Here is a 25,236-nt window from a genome sequence, read left to right as displayed (position 1 = left end):
TCTCCGAGGAAGACGAGGAGGAATCAGGAGAAGGGGGCGTGGCCTGACAGGGCGGTGGGCGTGGTCGCGAGGAGTGGGGGGCGGAGCCTCGGCGCCCGCTCTCTCCGCTTTTGTTCCGCCGGAGGCGAAGCGACCGAAGCGGCTTTAGCGACTCCCCGGGAGCCTCCTTTCATCCGGAGCCATGTCCTACATCCCGGGCCAGCCCGTCACGGCCGTGGTGGTAAGCCCTCCTTCCTCGCCGCCCGAAACGCCCCCCCCCTCGGACTACAAAGCCCATCCTCCGCGGGGCCCCCCCCCACGGGCAGGGGATGATGGGCACGGGAGTCCCCAAAGGTTTGGGACGGGTGGGGAGGAGAGGAGGGGGGGAATCTCTCTGTCCCAATCCTCCCCTCCTTCCCGGGTAGTCCGTTCCCACGACCCCGCAGACACGTGTCAGGGCGCTTTCCTGGCGCGCGGGCGTGGTCGACGCTGGGCAAGTTTTAAGACGGCGCGGCAGGTTTTGTTCTCCGGTGGCCTCCGGTCTCCCCCGCCTTTGGTGGGGTTGGAAGTCCAGTTGGAAGTCTGGAAAGGGCTGAGAAAGTCCCTTCTCTCTTTCTTTCTTTCTTTCTTTCTTTCTTTCTTTCTTTCTTTCTTTCTTTCTTTCTTTCTTTCCTCCCGTTCCCCTTCCTTTTTCCTTTTCCCTTTTCCCCTCCTCTTCCTTCCGTTCTTCCTTTCTCCCGCTCTTCCTTTTCTTCTTCCTTCTCCTTTTACTCCCTCCTTTTCTCCTTCCTTTTCTCTTCTCATTCTTCCCTCCCTTCCATTCTCCTTCCTTTCTGCTGTTCTTCCTTGCTCCCTTCCTCTCTCCCTCCCCCTCCCTTTCTCTTTCCTTCCCCTTTTACTCCCTCCTTTTCGTCTTCCTTTCCTCCTGTTCTCCTCCCTCCCTTCTCATTCCTTTCTCCTCCCTCCATTCCATTCTCCTGTTCTTCCTTCCTCCCTTTCTCAATCCTCCCTCCTTTTCTCATTCATTCCTCCTCCTCCCTCTCTCCCTTCCATTCTCCCGTTCTTCCTCCCTTTCTCCCTCCCTCCCTTTCTCATTCCTCCCTTCTTTTCCCATTCTTTTCTCTTCCCTTCCATTCTCCCTCCTTTCTCCTGTTATTCCTCCCTCCCTTCCTCCTCCCCTCCCTTCCTTTCTCATTCCTCACTCCTTTTCTCCTTCCTTTCTCCCCCCTCCCTCTCTCCTTTGCTCATTCCTTTCTCCTCCCTCCATTCCATTCTCCTGTTCTTCCTTCCTCCCTTTCTCATTCCTCCCTCCTTTTCTCATTCATTCCTCCCCCTCTCCCTTCCATTCTCCTGTTCTTCCTCCCTTTCTCCCTCCCTCTCTAATTCCTCCCTTCTTTTCCCATTCCTTTCTCTTCCCTTTCTTTCTCCTGTTCTTCCTCCCTCCCTTCCTCCCCCCCTTCCTTTCTCATTCCTCACTCCTTTTCTCCTTCCTTTCTCCCCCTCCCTCTCTCCTTGGCTCATTCCTTCCTTGCTTTCTCCTCCCTCCCTCTTTCCCTTCCATTATCCTCCCTTTCTCCTGTTGTCTTTCCTCCCTTTTTCATTCCTCCCTCCCTCCCTTTTGGCTTTCTCCTCCCTCCCTCCCTGGTTCCTCCCTCCCTTTCTTGCCTCCTCTTTCCCCCCACAGCCACCCTATCAGCTGGGGTTGGGCTGTGATAAAGCAACTGACCCAAAGTCACCCATCCGGCTTCCCTGCCTAAGGGCAGGGCTAGAACTCCCGTCGCCTGGTTTCTTCACCCGAAGCCCTCTCAATCCCTCCCTTCCATCCTCTCTTCTCTTCTCCCCACTGAATCCCCTCCAGCCTCTCGGGCCAAAGGTCCTTTTTTTTCCTTCAAGAGACAAATGGACTTTCTGTTTTTTTTCTTTCTTTGAAGACATTTCAGTTCCACCACAAAACCGCGTTCGACTAAAGCGCGCTCGACGAAACCGCGTACCTGACGACATCACAGCGCGACGAAAAAAGCACGCTGTGAGCGCTAAAGCTAAAATTAACCCCGAAACCTAACCCTAAACCTAACCCTTAACCTAACGCTAAACCTAATCCAAATCCTTAACCTAACTCTAACCCTAACCCTTAACCTAACCCTAACTCTAACCCTAACCCTTAACCTAACCCTAACTCTAACCCTAAACCTAACCCTTAACCTAACCCTAACTCTAACCCTAACCCTTAACCTAACCCTAACTCTAAACCTAACCCTAACCCTTAACCTAACCCTAACTCTAACCCTAACCCTTAACCTAACCCTAACTCTAACCCTAAACCTAACCCTTAACCTAACCCTAACTCTAAACCTAACCCTAACCCTTAACCTAACCCTAACCCTAACTCTAGCCCTAAACCTAACCCTTAACCTAACCCTAACTCTAAACCTAACCCTAACCCTTAACCTAACCCTAACTCTAACCCTTAACCTAACCCTAACTCTAACCCTAACCCTTAACCTAACCCTAACTCTAACCCTAAACCTAACCCTTAACCTAACCCTAACTCTAAACCTAACCCTAACCCTTAACCTAACCCTAACTCTAACCCTAAACCTAACCCTTAACCTAACCCTAACTCTAAACCTAACCCTTAACCTAACCCTAACTCTAACCCTAACCCTTAACCTAACCCTAACTCTAACCCTAACCCTTAACCTAACCCTAACTCTAACCCTAAACCTAACCCTTAACCTAACCCTAACTCTAAACCTAACCCTAACTCTAACCCTAAACCTAACCCTTAACCCAACCCTAACTCTAAACCTAACCCTTAACCTAACCCTAACCCTAACTCTAACCCTAAACCTAACCCTTAACCTAACCCTAACTCTAAACCTAACCCTAACCCTTAACCTAACCCTAACTCTAACTCTAACCCTAACCCTTAACCTAACCTTAACTCTAACCCTAACCCTTAACCTAACCCTAACCCTAACCCTTAACCTAACCCTAACTCTAAACCTAACCCTAACCCTTAACCTAACCCTAACTCTAACCCTAAACCTAACCCTTAACCTAACCCTAACTCTAACCCTAACCCTTAACCTAACCCTAACTCTAACCCTAACCCTTAACCTAACCCTAACTCTAACCCTAAACCTAACCCTTAACCTAACCCTAACTCTAAACCTAACCCTAACCCTTAACCTAACCCTAACTCTAACCCTAAACCTAACCCTTAACCTAACCCTAACTCTAACCCTAAATCTAACCCTTACCTTAACTTGAATCGGCTTGCTTTCAAATGCGCTTTTTAAAGCGCCCTTTTTTCTCCGCGGTCGCTGTTGTTCGCGCTGCTGATGACGTCAGCGACGCGCTTTAATCGGGCGCGCTTTAGTGGACCGCGGTTTTGTCGTGCCACGGACATTTCGCTTCTCATCCAAGAAGCTTCTTCAGCTTTGCTGACTGGATGGTGGAGGGGAATGGAAGCATTTATTATAAATGGCCAGCTGTCTGCAAGGAGTATAAATCCTTCCATTCCCCGCCATCCACTCAGAGCTGAAGAAGCTTCTTGGATGAGAAGCGAAACGTCTTCGAAGAAAAACCAGGAGGTCCAGTTGCCTCCAGAATAAGCCCCTCCGGGACAACCATGACCTGGATGATGATGGAGAACCTCTATGGAGCTTCAGCCTCTTCTCTGAAGACCCCGCCTCATCTTAGCCGCTCCCCTGCCTTGAGGTGCTTTGCACTGGCGTCTTACACGTCTTAAATTCCCAGTACGATGGGGTTAAAGGTAACTGGGAATCAGAAATGTCAGAAATGGTGTGGGGTTTCCTGCTTGGGCAGGGGGTTGGGCTAGATGACCTCCAAAGTCCCTTCCACTCTGTTATTCTGCTAGCGGTCTTTGCTACCTGCCCTTCCCCCCACTGGAGGCTTTCAAGAAGAGACTGGACTGCCATCTTGTCGGAAATGGTGTAGTAGGGTCTCCAGCTTGGGTGGTGGGGTTGGGCTAGATCACCTTCAAAGTCCCTTCCACTCTGTTATTCTGCTGTCCTTCCTTCCCTCCCTCCCACTGGAGGTTTTCAAGAAGAGACTGGACTGCCATCTGTCGGAAATGGTGTAGTAGGGTCTCCTGCTTGGGTGGTGGGGTTAGACTAGATGACCTTCAAAGTCCCTTCCACTCTGTTATTCTGCTGTCCTTCCTTCCCTCCCTCCCACTGGAGGTTTTCAAGAAGAGACTGGACTGCCATCTGTCGGAAATGGTGTAGTAGGGTCTCCTGCTTGGGTGGTGGGGTTAGACTAGATGACCTTCAAAGTCCCTTCCACTCTGTTATTCTGCTGTCCTTCCTTCCCTCCCTCCCACTGGAGGTTTTCAAGAAGAGACTGGACTGCCATCTTGTCGGGAATGGTGTAGTAGGGTTTCCTGCTTGGGTGGTGGGGTTGGGCTAGATGACCCTCAAAGTCCCTTCCACTCTGTTATTCTGCTATCCTTCCTTCCCTCCCTCCCACTGGAGGTTTTCAAGAAGAGACTGGACTGCCATCTGTCAGAAATGGTGTAGTAGGGTCTCCAGCTTGGGTGGTGGGGTTGGGCTAGATGACCCTCAAAGTCCCTTCCACTCTGTTATTCTGCTATCCTTCCTTCCCTCCCTCCCACTGGAGGTTTTCAAGAAGAGACTGGACTGCCATCTTGTCGGAAATGGTGTTGGGGGATCTCCAGCTTGGGTGGTGAGGTTGGGCTAGATGACCTCCACGATCCCTTCCCACTCTGTTAATCTAATCTAATCCTCCAGAGGCGTCTGACCAGCTATTCTTAAAAACCTCCCGACTCCTGCAATCTCGCCGTTCCCAAGTTGCAATCGCTTGGAAAGAAACCCCTTCTTGCGAAACCTCCGGGGAGATTCTCCCTCCTCCAGATCAAATGCGCTTTTCGAAAGACAAATGCACTTTTTTTTCCTTTGAAAATGTTTCGCTTTTCAACTCCCGAAGCTTCTTCGGTTCTTTTTGAAAAGCCCCTTTCTGGGAACCTTCTCCAAAAGCGAAGGCTAGAAGGAAAAGAGGGGGGGGGGTCATATACAGCTAATCCTCGATTCACGACGGTTTAATGATCGGTCAACAGCACTGAAAAATGGGAGTTTGGACTGGTTTTTCCACCGTGGCGACTGTCTTCTGTTCGGGCGGGGGGCTGGACTAGATGACCTGGAAGGTCCCTTCCAAACTCTGTTAATCTGTTAATCCTTATGGTTGCGTGATCAACATTCAGAGGCTTGGCAACTGGTTCCTATTTACGACGGTCGCGGTGGCCCCCGGGCCGGTTCACACGATCCCCTTTTGTGACTTTCCGACAAGCAAAGTTGATGGGGAATCTGGATTCACTTAATGTCCGTGTTGCTAATGTTATGACCAGCCAGCAGTCCTAGCTGCAGAGTCGGACAGTGAGGAGGTTGGGGAGGAACCTGGACCAGTCCTGGAGTCTGGGGGAGGCTCGGACGAGGGCTCCGTGTGGGAGGCAGAGAGGGGGCCAGGGCCGTCCGACAGTTATCAGCTGCCTTCGGAGTCAGACATCAGTGGGGCAGAAGAACAGCTGGAGCCTGTTCCCAGTGTGCGCATGTGCAGAGTGGCCAGAGGAAGGGAACAGCTAAAGAACTGGGGTCGACTTGGGAGTAAGGACACAGGTGGACGATGAATGGCCCCTCCCAGAGGAAATAAAGGAGGGGAGAAAGGGGAGTGGAGTTTGCAGGACAATCAGTTCGCTTAATTGGTTTGTGACTCTCCGAGACTCCTTGCCAAGTTCTGCAGATTTCGGCCTGGCAGCTCTCCAAGCCAGATAAGGTCTGTGACTGTAAATCCTCCCTGGAAAGACTTTGCTGGATGTGAAGGAGCAGAATTCACAGTCAATTCATAAAAAGGATTTTTGTCAGGACCAGGAATTTGCTTCAGGCTCTCGGGAAACCTCGGTCAGAACAGCTAACGTATCGACTGCAGTGATTCCCTTAAGAACGGTGGCAAGCAAGGTCGTAAAATGGGGCAAAACTCACTTAGCAACTCTCTTAGCAATGGAAATTTTGTCCTGATAAGTAAAGTATTTCTTCCTTAGGGGTGTTTTTTTTTTTTTTTGAGGTGGGGGGGGTTAGGACGTACTTCCTCTCCCTGAAATCTACCCTGTTTCCCCAAAAATAAGACCTCCCCGGATAATAAGCCCAATCGGGCTTTTGAGCTCATCCTCTAAAATAAGCCCTCCCCGAAAATATTGCAACACCGCAGCAGCCATGAGGGGACCACGTTCACCGCCTCCTGCACCTCAAATATAATAAGGCGCCCCCGAAAATAAGGCCAGGCACTTATTTCAGGGGTCAAAAGAAAATAAGACCCTGCCTTATTTTCGGGGAAACATGTTATCCATCCATCCACCTATCTATATTTTACCTACCTTATCTATCTATCTATCTATCTATCTATCTATCTATCTTTTACTTACCTACCTACCTAATCATCCATCCATCCATCCATCTATCTATCATTTGCTTACCTACCTACCTAATCATCTTATCATCTATCTATCTATCTATCTATCTATCTATCATTTATTTATCTAACTACCTAACCATCCATCCATCCATCCATCCACCTATCTATATTTTACCTACCTTATCTATCTATCTATCTATCTATCATTTACTTACCTACCTACCTAATCATCCATCCATCCATCCATCCATCCATCTATCATTTACTTACCTACCTATCTAATCATCCACCTATCTATCTATCTATCTATCTATCTATCTATCTATCTATCTATCATTTATTTATCTAACTACCTAACCATCCATCCATCCATCTACCTATCTATCATTTACCTACCTACCTACCTAATCATCCATCTGTCTGTCTGTCTGTCTATCTATCTATCTATCTATCTATCTATCTATCTATCTATCTATCTATCTATCATTTATTTATCTAACTACCTAACCATCCACCCACCCACCCACCCATCTATCTAGCTATCTAGCTATCTATCTTTACTTACCTAACTACCTAATCATCCATCTATCTATCATTTATTTATCTACCTAACCATCCATCCATCCATCTACCTTTTACCTACCTACCTGGCCTCCATGAAAATATTGCAACACAGCAGCAGCCATGAGGGGACCACGCTCACCACCTCCTGCACCTCAAAAATAATAAGGCCTCCCCGAAAATAAGGCCAAGCGCTTATTTTGGGGGTCAAAAGAAAATAAGACCCTGCCTTATTTTGGGGAAAACACGGTACTAGTACTACTCCATATCCCCCATTGGTTTCACTTGAGTTTCTTTTAAAATCCTGTATTTTAACCTGGAGTTTGCCTGCCCCGCAATCCAAATCTTAGCTTCCTTCTCGTCATCGAGAATTAGATCACTTTGAACCCGATTCCTCTTTCAAATCTCCTCCGGGGACGTCTGGTTTTGCTTTGCGCAATAGCTGGGAGGCGTGGAACGTGTCACAATCATGGGATGGAGGGACTTTTATCACGTATGAGTTATGCGTAGCCCAGACAAAGTTCATTGAGGTTTGTTTTTCTGCAGACAGCATCCTATTAACAAATGTTTTCTTCCAAGAAGGGAGTGAATCATGCTTTTGGGGGCTTAGCTCACCGGTCTAATGTTGCCACTCGCGCCAAAACCTTGCCCGGGCACGAGCATTGATTTCTTACCACCGGGATTAAAACTTTCGAAAATGATTTGCTAGTTGTAACGGAGAGGATTGGCATTTAAAAGGGGTGGGGGGAAATCCAGCTTGTAAAAACCAGCTCGGCTGGCAAATTCCGGGAAGAGGTCTTAGGGGCTGTGCCCAAATTGGTTATTTTGGGGTGGTTTTTATTAATTTATTTATTAAGAACAATTAAGGACAGAATCAGCCCAAAGTGGTTATCTTGATATATGGGTGGTTTTATTTATTTACTAGTTGATAATCCGGGTGTTGCCTGAGTATTTATTTATCCTAATTCTGTATCAAACAGGAAAAAACCCCACTGTTGTTGAAAATATCCGGAGCAAATGTAATTTTTAATGTTGGATTTCACTTCTTATCTGAGCGAGCCCCTTTGTGGAGTACTGTGAAGCCATTACCATGGCGACTCCACTGTGCTGTACAGTAGAAGCCATTTTAAGGCACTATGGTAAAGCCATTTTAAGGCACAACAGGCTGTATCTTAACAGAACACATACTCCAAAGAGCATTAGGGGCATAGATAGATAGATAGATAGATAGATAGATAGATAGATAGATAGATAGATAGATAGATAGATAGATAGATAGATAGATAGATAGATACTGAGAGATACTGAGAGATACTGAGAGATACTGAGAGATACTGAGAGATAGATATAGATACAGACACAGAGAACTAGAGATAGATGGATGGATGGATGGATGGATGAATAGATGAATAGATAGATGATACACAGAGAGCAATAGATAGATAGAGAGATAGAGAGATAGATAGATGATAGATACTGAGAGATAGATATAGATACAGACACAGAGAACTAGAGATAAATAGATAGATAGATAGATAGATAGATAGATAGATAGATAGATAGATAGATAGATAGATAGATAGATCAGGTGGATGGATGGATGGATGAATAGATAGATGATACACAAGCAATAGATATATAAGATAGATAGATAGATAGATAGATAGATAGATAGATAGATAGATAGATAGATATAGATTGATTGATAGATTGATTTATTGAATAAGAGTTGTTAAGGAGAGGCTCAACTCAAATTCATTAGTTTGGTAAATGGGTGGTTTTATTAATTTATTAAAAACTATTAGAGTCAGACTAAATTGGTTATTTTGCTAGAGGGAATGTTGAAGTCTTAACAGACCAGAATAGAATTCAATTCAGTTCTTTATTGGCTAAGTGTGATTGGACACACAAGGAATTTGTCTTTGTGCATAAGCTCTCAGTGTGCATAAAAAGTCAAGACACATTCGTCATAAGACTTAAGAATCATAAGGTACAACACTTAATGATAGTCACAGGGTACAAATTTAACGTTTAATAAATACACACAGAGTACAAAGAGAGGAAAAAAACCCCTTTGCCAGCTGCTCGAAACTGTAAAAATCAGCACCCATTAAAAAAAAAAGTCAGAAAAACTCCCGTTCCCTGCAGGGAATTGAAACTTCTAAAATGATCCGGTTAAACATTTCCTCGGCGATTACATTTATAATCTCTTTTTCAGTTGAGTTTGCCAGCGCCCTCTCTCTTACAAATTTGAGGAGGAAATAAATACAACTTTGCACCTGCAGATTTTCGAGATGTATGGGTACTTTTACTCCTAAGAGTGTTGTGGCTCGTCAGTGGAGCTGGTGGCAGACAGTGAGGAGGGTTGGGGAGGAAGATGGGCCAGTCCTGGAGTCTGGGGGAGGCTCTGATGAGGGCTCTGTGTCAGAGGCAGAGAGGGGGCCAGGGCCGACCGACAGTTATCAGCTGCCTTCGGAGTCAGACATCAGTGAGGCAGAAGAACAGCTGGAGCCTGTTCCCAGTGTGTACATGCACAGAAGTGCCAGAGGAAGGGAACAGCTAAAGAACAGGGGCCGACGTGGGAGTAAGGCCACAGATGGACCATGAATGGCGTAAAATATCCAGGTCTGGTTTAGATCAAGTGCCCCCCCCCCCCCCCCCGGCAAGCATTCTTGGCCAAGTAGAGGTTTAAATCTCACCATTTGTGGTCCAAGGCCAAGAATTTCAATGTGACATTGTCCCTTATCTCCTCACTGAAGAAGGAGAAGCAGAGAGAAGGTTGGATCCTGGCCACAAAATAGGACTATTGCAGAAGAGTATTAAAGATATGAGAGCAATGTTTTTCAAACTTGGCAACTTTTAAGATGGGAGGACTTCAATTCCCAGAATTGAAGTGTGCTGGCTGGGGAATTCTGGGAGTGGAAGTGCATCCCTCTTAAAGGATGCTGGCTGGGGGATTCTGGGAGTGGAAGCCCACCCCTCTTAAAGCAGGCTGGCTGGGGAATTCTGGTAAGTGAAGCCCACCCCTCTTAAAGCATGCTGGCTGGGGGATTCTGGGAGTGGAAGTCCATCCCTCTTAAAGCATGCTGGCTGGGGGATTCTGGGAGTGGAAGTCCATCCCTCTTAAAGCAGGCTGGCTGGGGGATTCTGGGAGTGGAAATTACCAATCTTAAAGCATGCTGACTGGGGAATTCTGGGAGTGGAAGTCCACCCCTCTTAAAGCAGGCTGGCTGGGGAATTCTGGGAGTGGAAATTACCAATCTTAAAGCATGCTGACTGTGGAATTCTGGGAGTGGAAATTACCAATCTTAAAGCATGCTGGCTGGGGAATTCTGGGAGTGGAAGCCCACCCCTCTTAAAGCAGGCTGGCTGGGGAATTCTGGGAGTGGAAGCCCACCCCACGTAAAGCATGCTGGCTGGGGAATTCTGGGAAGTGAAGCCCACCCCTCTTAAAGCATGCTGGCTGGGGGATTCTGGGAGTGGAAGCCCACCCCTCTTAAAGCATGCTGGCTGGGGGATTCTGGGAGTGGAAGCCCACCCCTCTTAAAGCATGCTGGCTGGGGGATTCTGGGAGTGGAAGTCCATCCCTCTTAAAGCATGCTGGCTGGGGGATTCTGGGAGTGGAAGTCCATCCCTCTTAAAGCAGGCTGGCTGGGGGATTCTGGGAGTGGAAATTACCAATCTTAAAGCATGCTGACTGGGGAATTCTGGGAGTGGAAGTCCACCCCTCTTAAAGCAGGCTGGCTGGGGAATTCTGGGAGTGGAAATTACCAATCTTAAAGCATGCTGACTGTGGAATTCTGGGAGTGGAAATTACCAATCTTAAAGCATGCTGGCTGGGGAATTCTGGGAGTGGAAGCCCACCCCTCTTAAAGCAGGCTGGCTGGGGAATTCTGGGAGTGGAAGCCCACCCCACGTAAAGCATGCTGGCTGGGGAATTCTGGGAAGTGAAGCCCACCCCTCTTAAAGCATGCTGGCTGGGGGATTCTGGGAGTGGAAGCCCACCCCTCTTAAAGCATGCTGGCTGGGGGATTCTGGGAGTGGAAGCCCACCCCTCTTAAAGCATGCTGGCTGGGGGATTCTGGGAGTGGAAGCCCACCCCTCTTAAAGCATGCTGGCTGGGGGATTCTGGGAGTGGAAGTCCATCCCTCTTAAAGCATTCTGGCTGGGGGATTCTGGGAGTGGAAGTCTACCCCTCTTAAAGGATGCTGACTGGGGGATTCTGGGAGTGGAAGTCCATCCCTCTTAAAGCATTCTGGCTGGGGGATTCTGGGAGTGGAAGTCTACCCCTCTTAAAGGATGCTGACTGGGGGATTATGGGAGTGGAAGTCCATCCCTCTTAAAGCATTCTGGCTGGGGGATTCTGGGAGTGGAAGTCTACCCACCTTAAAGTTGTCAAGTTTGAAAAACTGCAATATAGTCAAAGGGCAAAAGCTGGGTCTCACCCTCTAAACTTGTTTGTTAAATTTAACCTTTTGCAGCCTCCAACTTCTTGATAAGGTCGCTAAAGATAGAAAGGACTTGACTTATCTTACAGGGTGAGCCACTAAAGTTCTAAAGAGATCATCACTGCCCAGACTTTTTAAAAGAGAGTATTTCTCCCACAACCCTGGAGAAAAAGTTCCTCGTGCATCTAAGCACACTTGGCCAAATAAAACTGTTTTGCCCGGTTCTGTTCTATTCTACAGGTAGTCCTCAACTTTACGACCGCAACTGAGCCCAAAGTTTATGTTGCTAAGTGAAACATTTGTTAAGTGAGAGTTTTGCCCTGTTTTATGACCTTTCCTGCCCTAGCTGTTAAGGGAATCACTTTAGTTGTTAATAACATGATTGTTAAGTGAATCTGGCTTCCCCATTGACTTTGCTTGTCAGAAGGTCGCAGAAGAAAATCGTGTGTCCGTGGGACACAGCAACTTATAAATATCAACCAGTTGCCAAGCGTTTGAATTTGGATCACGCGGCTAAGGGAACATTGCAACCGTCATGAGTATGACAAACGGTCATAAGTCACTTTTTTCAGGGATGCCGTAACTTTGAACAGTCATTAAATGAACTGTAAGTGAAGGATTTACCTTCTATCCTATCCTATTCGAAATCTATTCCATTTAATTCCATTCCTGTTCCTGTTCTATCCTATCCTATCCTATCCTCTCCAGTATTCTATTCTATTCTGTGCTAATTTTAATTCTTTATAATTCTTATTTTATTCTAATTCTGTTCGATTCCAATTCTATTCTATTTTATTCTTATTCTTATTCTATTCTTATTCATATTCTATTCTCTATTCTAATGCTAATGCCAATTTGAATTCTGTTTAATTCTTATTTTATTCTAATTCTGTTTGATTCCAATTCTATTGTATTTTATTCTTATTCTTATTCTATTCTTATTCATATTCTATTCTCTATTCTAATGCTAATGCCAATTTGAATTCTGTTTCTTATTTTATTCTAATTCTGTTTGATTCCATTTCTATTTATTTTATTATTATTATTCTTATTCTATTCTTATTCATATTCTATTCTCTAATCTATTCTAATGCTAATGCCAATTTGAATTCTGTTTAATTCTTATTTTATTCTACTTGTTTGATTCCAATTCTATTCTTTCATTCTTATTATTCTTATTCTATTCTTATTCATATTCTATTCTCTATTCTATTCTAATGCTAATGCAAATTTGAATTCTGTTTAATTCTTATTTTATTCTAATTCTGTTCGATTCCAATTCTATTCTATTTTATTCTTATTATTCTTATTCTATTCTTATTCAAATTCTATTCTCTAATCTATTCTAATGCTAATGCCAATTTGAATTCTGTTTAATTCTTATTTTATTCTACTTGTTCAATTCCAATGCTATTCTTTCATTCTTATTATTCTTATTCTATTCTTATTCATATTCTATTCTCTATTCTATTCTAATGCTAATGCCAATTTGAATTCTGTTTAATTCTTATTTTATTCTAATTCTGTTCGATTCCAATTCTATTCTATTCTTATTCTATTCTTATTCATATTCTATTCTCTATTCTATTCTAATGCTAATGCCAATTTGAATTCTGTTTAATTCTTATTTTATTCTAATTCTGTTCGATTCCAATTCTATTCTATTTTATTCTTATTATTCTTATTCTATTCTTATTCATATTCTATTCTCTATTCTAATGCCAATTTGAATTCTGTTTAATTCTTATTTTATTCTAATTCTGTTCGTTTCTATTCTATTTTATTTTTATTCTGTTCGATTCTAATTCTTTTCTGTTCTACTCTAATTCTATTCTACTCTTTAGTCTATTCTTCTCTTATTTCTATTCTATTAATTCTAATTTCTGTTCTATTATTTCTGTTCTACTCTAGTTATTTCTATTCTATTCTCCAGTCTAATCTAGTCTACATTCTACCCCATATTCTAGTCAATTCTATCACGAATCTTAAGTCTTGTACTTCAAGACGAGCAATTTTGCAGGGTTCTGGACACCCCGAAACTTCAGAACTTCCCCCACAGCCTTGGAGTTCCAAGAGAAACCCCTTCCAGCTTTTTTCATTCTCCGGAAAAAAAAAGAAAAAAGAAAGCACACGTACTTCAAAACGAGAGGAAAACTGGCATGGTGGAAGGCGTGCGTTGCCAGGCCCCTTCTGGCTGCCATCTGTCGGCAAAATCCCGCAGGATTCCTGGTTGGTTCTTGTTTTCAGAGGCTTCCAATTTTGCCAGCCGGCGGTCTCCGCTGGCAGGACCCCCGGTCCTCTTTCTTGCTTTTGTCTGCTTTTTATCGTTCTTTTTAATGAGATCATCATCTGTTTTGAGCCTCTGGGGAGGAAACACAACAATGGGTCCTTGTTTCTTCTTAATGGACGCTGGTGCCTTCGCGGGAGGGGGGCGGAGGGAGAAAACCATCTTCTGAAAAGAGAAGAGGGGGAAAATAAAGCAAAAAACCCTGCATTGTTAGAATTCCACACAGTGTCCCAGTGTTGTGTGCCTGTTGGCTGCCGGTCCCCCCACCACCCAAATCAGAGGAGGAGGACGAGGCGTGGGAGTCAGGGACAGCATCGAGGCAACCCGGGAGGTCCGAGCGGGAGGAGGGAATGGAGCTGGCAGAGAGAGAGACAGACAGACAGACAGACGGGGGGGGAGCCTGGGCTGTCCGTCAGCCCCCAGATGGAGAGTCAACAGCCCCCAGGTCTGGAGGTGGCTGATGAGGAAGAGGAGGAACAGTTGGCTCCAGTGCCTGACAGAAGGCAGAGAGGAGAGGAGAGCAGTGGAAATCTATGGGCCGGTCCTCGGGACAGAAGAGCCACCGCTGCTAGCGAAGCTCCACCTGGAACAGCTTGTTTCCAGAAGTTGTGAATGCCCCAATGCTGGAAGTCTTTAAGAAGATGTTACACCTAATAACTGCAGCAAGATTGTTGGTGGCGCAACACTGGAAGAAGGAAGACTTGCCTATAATTCAAGAATGGACATTGAAAGTCATAAATTTAGCCGAGATGGCTAAAATATCTGCATATCTTAAGGACTTACTCAAACGAGAGATATAAACGAGACTGGAAAAAAATGGATTGATTATATACAAAATAAATACGGGGCTAAGAAATTCCAGATAGCTTATGATTAAGATCAGGAATGATTTAAACTGTTAAAAGTTAGCTTTGCAAGGAGGAGCTAAGTTCAATGTAAAGATGTTATCAATTTTTTTTATTCTTTTTTTCCAACATATTTTAGACTTTTTGTTAAAAATCTATACCGTGTATGGGTCCTGGGAAGTCGGGGGAGGGAAGGCTGGGGGGGTTGGGGGGGAGGGTGGGAGGGAGGGATATATATCAGGTTTGACGAGACGTGTTAGATTTTAATATAATTTGACTCCACATGTATACTGTCTTCTCTTATATTTTCATTACTATTATTATTATTATTATTATTTCTTTAAAACTAGGATATGTTAAGTATATTGATATAAAGCGGAAATACACCAATGAGAGGAGGAGTGGGAAACAGAAGGGAGAAGAAAGGTGGGAAGAGAGGGATAGGAGAGAGGGTAAGGTGGGAAGATGAGGAGGATAGGGAGGAGTGGAATGAAGAGAGAGGAGAAGGAGAAAGGAAGGGGAAGTAGAGTAGGAAAGGATGATAGAGGGAAGATAGGAAGTTGGAGAGAGGCAGAAGAAAGAGGTGAATGGAGAGCAGAAGAGCTATAATGGGTTTTTATTTTTCTGGGCATTGTTGACAAGAGGATCTGATGTAATTATTATTTAATACTATATGATACTGGTTATATATAGTATACACGTGATTGTATGTTATGAAAATGGAAATAAAAAAATATTTCAAAAGAAAAAAAGAAGATGCTGGATAGCCATTTGTCTGAAGTGGTGTAGGGTTTCCTGCCTAGGCAGGGGGTTGGACTAGAAGACCTCCAAGGTCCCTTCCAACTCTGCTATTGTATTGTATCGAATTGTATTGTATTGTAAGAGCCGTCCACCTTCGGACCAGGTCCCAAGCATCTCCCAATCTGAAGCTAAACCGGCATTCAAAGCCGCGTTAAAATTATAAAAAACCCAGCTTATTATAAACATAAAAACCTTGGCACCAAGTCAACCTTCTGATGTGTAGCATCTAATCATGTTCTCGCAGCGCTCGGAGGAAGAGCTGAGACTTCAAAGCTTCACCAAAAAGCTAGAAGGGTTGAAGCAAAATCTTTTTTGTTTTAGATTATCAGAGTTGGAAGGGACCTTGTAGGTCATCTAGTCCAACACCCCCCCCCAAGCAGGAGACCCCACACCATTTCTGGCAGATGGCAGTCCAGTCTCTTCTTGAAAGCTTCCAAGGACGAAGCTCCCACAACTTCCGAAGGCAACTTCTGTGTCCATGGGTTGATTGTTTCTCACTGTCAGGAAATTCCTCCTTATTTCTAGGTTGAATCTCTCCTTGGTCAGTTTCCATCCATTATTCCTTGTCCGGCCTTCGGGTACCTTGGAGAATAACTTGGACCCCCTTCCTCCTCTATGGCAGCCCCTCAAATATTGGAAGACTGCTATCCTGTCTCCCCTGGTCCTTCTCTTCCCTAGACCAGCCATGCCCAGTTCCTACAACCGTTCGTTGTGTGTTTGAGCCTCCAGGCCTTTGATCATCTTTTTTTGCTCCTCTTTGCACTTTTCCCAAAGTCTCTTTATTCAGATTAACAGAGTTGGAAGGGACCTTGTAGGTCATCTAGTCCAACCCCCACCAAAGCAGGAGACCTTACACCATTTCTGACCGATGGCCGTCCAGTCTCTTCTTGAAAGCCTCCAGTGATGAAGCTCCCACAACTTCCGAAGGCAACTTCTGTGTCCATGGGTTGATGGTTCTCACTGTCAGAAGATTTTTCCTTATTTCTAGGAGTTGAATCTCTCTTTGGTCAGTTTCCATCCATTCTTCCTTGTCTGGCCTTCGGGTTCTTTGGAAAATAGGTGGAAGATGCTCTCCTGTCTCCCCTGGTCCTTCTCTTCCCTAGATTAGCCAGGCCCAGTTCCTGCAACCGTTCATCGTATGTTCATATGTCCAGTCCCCTCATCATCCTGGTTGCTCTTCTCTGCAATCTTTCTAGAGTCTCCACATCTTTTTTTACATTGTGGTGACCAAAACTGCAAGCAGAATTCCAAGTATGATCTTACCACTCTACTCTCTCAACTGCCTTTTTTCTCTTTCCTCCTCCAATAGATTCTCTCCGATTTGGAAGGTTACAAATTAATAAATTCCGGTTGCTCCTCTCCTTGTTCAGTTTCCATCCATTATTCCTTGACTGGCCTTCGGGTGTTTTGGAGAATAGCTTGACCCCTCACTCCTCTCTGTGGCAGCCCCTCAAATATTGGAAGATGCTCTCCTGTCTCCACTGGTCCTTCTCTTCCCTAGACTAGCCAGGCCCAGTTCCTGCAACCGTTCATCGTATGTTTTAGCCTCCAGTCCCCTCATCATCCTGGTTGCTCTTCTCTGCACTCTTTCCAGAGTCTTCAACAACTTTTTTATAGTCCGGTGACCAAAACTGGATGCAGTACTCTAGGTGTAGTCTTACTAAGGCTTACAAAATCGTGGTTGCTGGCCAGACTGACAAGGTTTCACCGGGTGGTTTGACACACACACACCCCACAGCCAGATTCAAATTCCCCAGCTGCCTGAGGAATTCTGGGAGTTGAAGTCCACAAGTCGTAAAGTTGCGCATTGTTGCAAACTCCCTCCCCCCCCCCCATCTAAGGCCATACTGCTTTGAGTTTTGAGCTGTGATGGAGCCTGACGTGAGTGATCCAATTGGATTCTTCTTCTTTTTTCCGTAGCAAAGGGTTGAAATCCACAAACTGCGCCAAGGCGAGAACCTCATCCTGGGCTTCAGCATCGGAGGGGGCATCGACCAGGACCCGGCTCAGAATCCCTTCTCGGAGGACAAGACAGACAAGGTTAGCATTGAATCCTCTTTTACTGACGTATTTCTTCGATAGGTTGTCTATCCCAAGTTCCAAAGTGTTGTTATCAATATTTTAGCTCAAGAGTTGAAATATGGGAGCCTTGGTGCTCTCTCTGAGCTTGGTGGTTTTCTTGCGGACATTACCCCACCACGTAACGTCATCAGTGCTGAAGTATTGAATTTTTTTTCTCATAGTTCCCTGTGATTATCCCTAATAAGAGCCGAGGTGGCGCAGTGGTTAGGGTGCTGTACTGCAGCCACTTTAGCTGACTGTTAGCTGCCGTTCAGTGGTTCAAATCTCACCGGCTCAAAGGTTGACTCAGCCTTCCATCCTTCCGAGGTGGGTAAAATGAGGACCCGGATTGTTGTTGGGGGCGATATGCTGACTCTGTAAACCGCTTAGAGAGGGCTGAAAGCCCTATGAAGCGGTATATAAGTCTAATTGCTATTGCTATAAAAATAATTCTGCTTTTAGCTCTGTTGATTAGTTAGTTATCTCTTCCAGCAAGTTTTTTTTTATTCTCCTCCAATATTTTTTTGCTGCTGGTTTGTTCTCATTTTATATGCAATTCTTAGAAGCCAATCACCAGGGGATGGTGAGTTCTAGTCCCACGTTAGGCATGAAAGCCAGTTGGGGTGACAGTGGGCCAATCACCAGGAAACAGTGAATTCTAGTCCTGCCCTAGGCATAAAGGCTGGCTGGGGGACTTTAGGCCAGTCAGCAGGTGATGGTGAGTTCTAGTCCCACCTTAGGCATGAAAGCCAGCTGGGTGACTGAAGGCCAATCACCAGGAAACAGTGAACTCTAGTCCTGCCCTAGGCATGAAAGCCAGCTGGGTGACTTGGGTCAATCACTAGGAGACAGTGAATTCTAGTTTCACCCTAGGCATGAAAGCTGGCTGGGTGACTGGGCCAATCACCAGGTGATGGTGAGTTCTAGTCCCGCTTTAGGCATGAAAGCCAGCTGGGTGACTATGGGCCAATCACCAGGTGATGGTGAGTTCTAGTTTCCCGCTTTAGGCATGAAAGCTGGCTGGGTGACTGGGCCAATCACCAGGTGATGGTGAGTTCTAGTCCCGCTTTAGGCATGAAAGCCAGCTGGGTGACTATGGGCCAATCACCAGGTGATGGTGAGTTCTAGTCCCACCTTAGGCATGAAATCCAGCTGGGTGACTATGGGCCAATCACCAGGTGATAGTGAGTTCTAGTTTCCCACTTTAGGCATGAAAGCTGGCTGGGGGACTGGGCCAATCACCAGGTGATGGTGAGTTCTAGTTCCACCTTAGGCATGAAAGCCAGCTGGGTGACTATGGGCCAATCACCAGGTGATGGTGAGTTCTAGTCCCGCTTTAGGCATGAAAGCCGGCTGGGTGACTGGGCCAATCACCAGGTGATGGTGAGTTCTAGTCCCACCTTAGGCATGAAAGCCAGCTGGGTGACTATGGGCCAATCACCTGGTGATGGTGAGTTCTAGTTTCCCGCTTTAGGCATGAAAGCTGGCTGGGGGACTGGGCCAATCACCAGGTGATGATGAGTTCTAGTCCCACCTTAGGCATGAAATCCAGCTGGGTGACTATGGGCCAATCACCAGGAGACGGTGAGTTCTAGTCCCACCTTGTGCACGAAAGCTGACTAGGTGACTTAGGGCCAGTAATACTCTCCCAGCCCCCCAACCCGCCTCACAAGGTTGGTTGTGGTGGGGGAAATAGGAGGAGGAAGGCGCCATCTCGAGCTACTTATTATAAATAATAACAACCAGGTAAAAAATAAAATGAATAAAGCAGAACCTCCTGCAACGTAGTCCTATTTACATGGCTAACAATGGCCGGAGAGAAAGGTCAGCGGGGGGTGGGGGTGGGGTTCATGAGAGCTCATCCAGGCAGTGACAGCCCTCCACCCCCCCTAACCTCTTGTTTTTTCCCCCCCTCTCCAGGGCATTTATGTCACTCGCGTGACCGAAGGTGGACCGGCAGAAATGGCTGGACTTCAAGTCGGAGATAAAATCATGCAGGTAAAGTCCTGGTTTAAGCAACAGCTGGACACTTGGCCTCCGTTCTTGGTGTCTTTGAAGCCAAATGGATGGGAGATTTATTATTATTATTCCAGAGCCCCAAAGGTGCTTTGTTTTTCCAGGAGGCCACTGGACTTTCTTGTTTTCTCTTTTGAAGACGTTTTGCTTCTCATCCCAGAAGCTTCTTCGGCTCTGACTGGATGGTGGGGAAGGGAAGGATTTCTCCTCCTTGCAGACAGCTGGTCGTTTGCATCCTTTTAGAGGGCCGTTGAGGCCACTTGGAGGTTTGTCTGCATCCTCAGGGTCACCTGAGTGGTGCAAATAATTCCTGCAGTCTGCAATTCCCCCCCCCCTCTGGAAATCTATTCTTCGTCCTATTCCCAAATTCCTACTCCTTCCTACTCCATGGTTCTTCGTCCCAAATTGTATGGCTAAAAGTCTATGGAGATTCTCCATCATCCAGCCCATGATTGTCCTAACGGGGCTTTTTTCCTAGAGGCAACTGGTTCTTCTTTGAAGGCGTTTTGCTTCTCATCCAAGAAACTTCTTCAGCTCTGACTGGATGGTGGGGAAGGGAAGGATTGATACTCCTTGCAGACAGCTGGCCATTTGCATCTTTTTAGAGGGTCCTCGAGGCCACTTGGAAGTTTCTCTGTGTCTTCAGGATCACCTGAGTGGTGCAAATGGTTCCTGTAGTCTGCAATTTTTTCCCCTCTGGAAATCCATTCCTACTCCCACAACCATCCCAAGGGTCTTCATCCCAAATCGTGTTGCTAAAAGTCTACATAGATTCTCCATCATCCAGGTCCTGGTTATCCCAAGGTGCTTTTTCCAGGACTTTCTTGTTTTTTCTTTTGAAGATGTTTCGCTTCACATCCAAGAAGCTTCTTCAGCTCTGACTGAATAACAGGGAATGGAAGGGATTTCTACTCCTTGCAGACAGCTGGTCATTTGCATCCTTTTAGAGGGTCGTTGAGGCCACTTGGAGGTTTCTCTGTGTCTTCAGGGTCACCTGAGTGGTGCAAATAGTTCCTGTAGTCTGCAATTTTTTCCCCTCTGGAAATCCATTCCTACTCCCACAACCATCCCAAGGGTCTTCATCCCAAATTGCGTAGCTAAAAGTCTGTAGAGATTCTCCGTTATCCAAGCCACAGTTGTCCCAAAGGGGCTTTTTTTTCTGACCAGATGGTGGGGAATGGAAGGATTTCTACTCCTTGCAGACAGCTGGTCATTTGCATCCTTTTAGAGGGTCCTTGAGGCCACTTGGAGGTTGGTCTGAGTCCTCGGGGTCGTTGTAGTGCAAATAGGTATGGAAGGACCCATTTATCTGAGGACAAAGAGAAGCTTCCAAGTGGCCTCAAGGACCCTCTAAAAGGATGCAAATGACCAGCTGTCTACAAGGAATATAAATCCTTCCATTCCCCACCATCCAGTCAGAGCTGAAGAAGCTTCTTGGATGACAAGCGAAATGCCTTCAAAGATAAACCAGTTGCTTCTAGAAAAAAGCACCTTTAGGACAACCATGACCTGGATGGTGGAGAATCTTTCGTGGCACGACAAAACCGCGCTCGACTAAAGCGCGCCCGATGAAACCGCATCGCTGATGTCATCAACAGGGCGACAACAGCGAGCGCGGAGAAAGAAGGGCGCTTTAAATAGCGCTTTTAAAGCAAGCCAATTCAAGTTAAGGTAAGGGTTAGGTTTAGGGTTAGGTTAAGGGTTAGGGTTAGGTTTAGGGTTAGGTTAAGGGTTAGGGTTAGGTTTAGGGTTAGGTTAAGGGTTAGGGTTAGGTTTAGGGTTAGGTTAAGGGTTAGGTTTAGGATTAGGTTTAGGATTAGTTAGGGGGTTAGGTTTAGGTTTAGGGGTTAATTTTAGGTTTAGCATTCACAGCGTGCTTTTTTCTCCGCATTGTTGTCGCGCTGTGATGACGTCAGCTATGCAGTTTCGTCGAGCGCCCTTTAGTCGAACGCGGTTTTGTGGTGGAACCGAATCTTTTAGCCATACAATTTGGGATGAAGACCCATGGAGTAGGAGGGAGCAGGAATTTGGGAATAGGACGGAGAATGGATTTCCGGAGAAAAGAAATTGCAGACTACAGGAACCTTTTGCACCACTCAGGTGACCTTGGAGGACACAGAGAAACCTCCAAGTGGCCTCAACGGCCCTTTAAAACGATGCAAATGACCAGCTGTCTGCAAGGAATAGAAATCCCTTCCATTCCCCACCATCCAGTCAGAGCTGAAGAAGCTTCTTGCATGAGAAGCAAAACATCTGGACTTTCTGGTTTTTTAAGAAGTTTCGCTTGTCATCAGTTCTGGCCAGGTGGTGAGGAGTGGAAGGATTTCTACTCCTTGCAGACAGCTGGTCATTTGCATCCTTTTAGAGGGTCGTTGAGGCCACTTGGAGGTTTCTCTGTGTCCTCCAGGGTCACCTGAGTGGTGCAAATGGGGGTGGAACTGCTGAAAGGACTCTGTCGTGCAGCTCTCCACAACCATTTGTAGAACTCGGGTGACCCTGAGGACGAAGAGGAACCTCCAAGTGGCCTCAACAACTCTCTAAAAAGCATGCAGCTGCCTGCAAGGAGTATCAATCCTTCCCTTCCCCACCATCCAGTCAGAGCCGAAGAAGCTTCTAGGATGAGAAGTGTTGGAAGAAATGTCCTTCTGGGTTCGGCTCCAAGTGGGGAAAAAAGACACTGGAGACATGGAGGCTGCTTGGAAAGATGGTTTTAATGGTGGACAGGACCACATGGCTTGAGTCCTGAACAGAAAAGGGGATCACATGCTTCAATGTTGGTGGAGAAAAAGAGAAGGGAAAAAAGGAAGGAAGAGATGCCAAGTCCATGGTTTTATGCCCTCTCTCGCCTTTGATCTTGTATTCTGATTGGTTGTCAGACTCCCATGGGCCCATGCAGGGGCAACTCTCTAGGCTGCGTTTTGAATCCAGGTTTGGTTGAGTTCTCAGATGCCATGTGGCGAGTTGGATAAAAAGGGCCAGTATTATCATGCCTTAATCCCATCACTCTGGAGCTGAAGGGGAGAAGTCTTTATTATGCAAAGTGGACTAGCTCAGGCTTTAATGGCTCATCGACAAAGGGGGATGGGCAGGAAGCTGCAGGCAGCTATTCTGTCTTTTAAAACACGTTTCTTCCTTTTTTCACATCCAGAGAAATATTCTGCCTTTTCAATATTTCCTAGGATATTTCATTTTTTCTGGGAAAGGGCTGGATGAGAACTTCCTACAGAAGCAAAATGTGTCCAAAGAAAAACCAGAAAGTCCACTTGCCTCTTGGGGGAAAAAAGCACCATAAAACTCAATGGGGTAAAGACACAGAGCAGAGAAGAAAAACAGTCATCCGAAAAAGAAATTAGCCAAAAATAAGGAGAGAAATAAAGGGAAATGGGAAAGAGAAACTTGGGGGAGAGATACTCAAAAAATCGATATAAAGAAAAGATATAAGACACATAAAAAGAAGAAAAAGAAAATTTAGAAATAGGGAGAATAGTAGACTGATATGGTCCAGTAGAAAGAGAGATTGTTAGCAAGGTAAAAAATATGTTTTCATTAGAATGTGTGGGAATTATTTTAAGAACCTTAAAGCTGATAAATAATTATGTTACGTTGATTATATAAAACTTGGAAGTTTGAAACTTGAAGGTTCATATTGTTAATGGAAAATGGATGGAAATGATAAATTGTTTATTTTTAAAGAGGAAGAAAAAACTACGGACATGTTAAAAACTAGAAATTGGAGGATAGAAAAGTAATACCGCTAAAATTGGAAATATAATGTAAAACGAATTATGTTTTTTTTGGTGGGAATGTTAAAGGGGGGAATTCAGACAACGCTCTGTTCACAAAAGAATTTTTATTGTGTAACAAAAATAAATATTTTTTTTTTAAAAAGCACCATTGGGATTTCAAAATAAAAGCAATTTGTGCGGGTTGGAAAGAGCCAGATGTGTGACCGTTAAAATACCCAAGTTTGATCTTGACACTTCCCGTAAAATCGCTCTGAATTTTCTTGGCAGGTGAATGGCTGGGATATGACGATGGTGACTCACGACCAAGCCCGCAAACGGTTGACCAAGCGGAACGAGGAAGTTGTCCGGCTTCTGGTGACCAGACACTCACTTCAGAAAGCTGTCCAGCAGTCCATGCTGTCCCAGCCCTGCCACTGAGCGGGGACGAATGGCGGTCTTCGGGAGACAGCGGAGAGATGTTGGACCACAGCTCTATCACCCGTTGACCTGAGAAACTTTAAAAGAAAAAGAAGACAAGACATCTCCTGACACACCTATGCAAAAATGACTCTGTCCCAGCGGGGATCTTCACGGAGAGGGCACCTGGGGGAGGGAGGGGGGGCAGTTTGATGCCCACTGGATCGAAGACGGTGGGCACCAAACCGCAAATGAGGGAATCGCTTTTTTTCTGATCCACTGGGGGTCGCCCAAGAGCTTTTCTCCCACAAATTCTCCAGTGGATGAATCCGTTCTTAAATTTCCGTTTTTTTTTTGTGAGGCAGCCATCTTGAGGGACAAGATGGCCTCCTAATGAGCTTCTTGCAGTCCTCTTATCCAGACCAAAGTTTTTTTTTTTTACTGCCGATATGTAGAATCCCGCACGGGGTTGTGTTAAGAGGCATCCAACCGTTGGCTGGTCTCTTCAGTAACGCCGAGAAGCCATGATAGACGGGCCTTTGAAAATGGTTTCCCTCAGTGGCCTTAACCCTTCGTTTTCACGGCCTTCCCGCTCGTCCAGAATTCCTGTTAACCACGATCGGTTGGAAACGGGCCGACGTTAGCGACTCCCGTTGTGTCGGAAGGCTGTGGTTTGCACCCTCGAGCGGGTCTCTCTCGACTTTTCCAAAGTTAACTTCCAATTTCCAAGAAATTGTGCCAAATTTTTTCCCCCCGAAGGCCTTTTTTCTACGTCTTGTAAATAACCTCCCTTCCAGCATTTGTATCACTAATTTATTTTAGTATATTACTGCCCTTTTGACTCATGAGTGGCGTGGCGGCCTAGAGGTGGGCCTCTCGCCTCACAATCAGGAGGCTGTGAGTTCGATCCTAGGTAGAGTCAGGTATTTCTCTCTGGGCACAATGAGAATGTATCTGCTGAACAAAACTCGGCACTGGCGTCAGGAAAGGCATCTGGCCAGTAAGCACTCTGATAGCTCCATTCGGTTGCCCAGACTCCACTCCGCAGGGGATTATGGGGTCATTAAAAGAAGATGATGGGTGATGACTGCTATTTTGACTTGTTTTAATTTCCAGGCCCTTAATCTCGGCCTGTCTTGTAAGGAAAATGTGTCACAACCCTTCGACCTGTTTCTTATACCTGTGGTTTGCTGTTTCGTAGCAGAAATGGCGAAGATGGTTGTTGGGTTTTTTGGGACAAAGCCTTGCGGAGTTTTTTTTTGTATTGCCGGATCGCATCGATTTAGTTCGGAGGCTAAAGCTACCAACGGGCTGCTGTAGATCGTTTTACACATAATAAAACCAAGCTGGACTTCTGATCTCAAAAGTCTCTTCCGTTGTTTTTTTTAAGAAAAGAAATTAAATTAGAAGCGTGGAGTCAATTTAAAAAAAAATTGCATATATGCCCAAGAAAATGAATGAGAAACGAGGAGAAATTCTGTTGAAATGTTGTACAGGTACAAATAGTCCTTAACTTACAACCGTTCATTTTGTGACTGTCCGAAGTTACCACAGCACTGAAAAAAGTGACCCATGGCTGTTTTTCACACTTAACGACCACTGCAGCATCCCCGTGACCACGTCATCAAAATTCGGATGCCGGGCAA

The 25,236-nt window shown here is 45.6% G+C and overlaps 1 protein-coding gene across 1 annotated transcript; it reads left to right on the top strand.

Annotated features, from left to right (window-relative positions):
- Nucleotides 1-65: 65 nt before the first annotated feature.
- On the top strand, nt 66-24,948 carry TAX1BP3 (Tax1 binding protein 3). The gene is made up of 4 exons (XM_032216492.1): nt 66-220; nt 17,292-17,411; nt 19,353-19,430; nt 23,462-24,948. The coding sequence occupies exons 1-4, from the start codon at nt 182-184 to the stop codon at nt 23,609-23,611; spliced, it is 387 nt and encodes a 128-aa protein (XP_032072383.1). The 5' UTR covers nt 66-181; the 3' UTR covers nt 23,612-24,948.
- The last annotated feature ends 288 nt before the right edge of the window (nt 24,949-25,236 follow it).

The sequence above is a fragment of the Thamnophis elegans genome, chromosome 4 (assembly GCF_009769535.1).
Source record: "Thamnophis elegans isolate rThaEle1 chromosome 4, rThaEle1.pri, whole genome shotgun sequence".
Lineage (NCBI taxonomy): Eukaryota > Metazoa > Chordata > Lepidosauria > Squamata > Colubridae > Thamnophis > Thamnophis elegans.
This window is presented reverse-complemented; position numbering and strand designations above follow the sequence as displayed.

Excerpts from the sequence above, each read along its gene's own strand:
- TAX1BP3 (XM_032216492.1), top strand. The coding sequence starts at position 182 with ATGTCCTACATCCCGGGCCAGCCCGTCACGGCCGTGGTG. Across the intron at positions 221-17,291 it reads AGCCCGTCACGGCCGTGGTG|CAAAGGGTTGAAATCCACAA; the intron begins GTAAGCCCTCCT and ends TTTTTTCCGTAG. Across the intron at positions 19,431-23,461 it reads TCGGAGATAAAATCATGCAG|GTGAATGGCTGGGATATGAC; the intron begins GTAAAGTCCTGG and ends TTTTCTTGGCAG.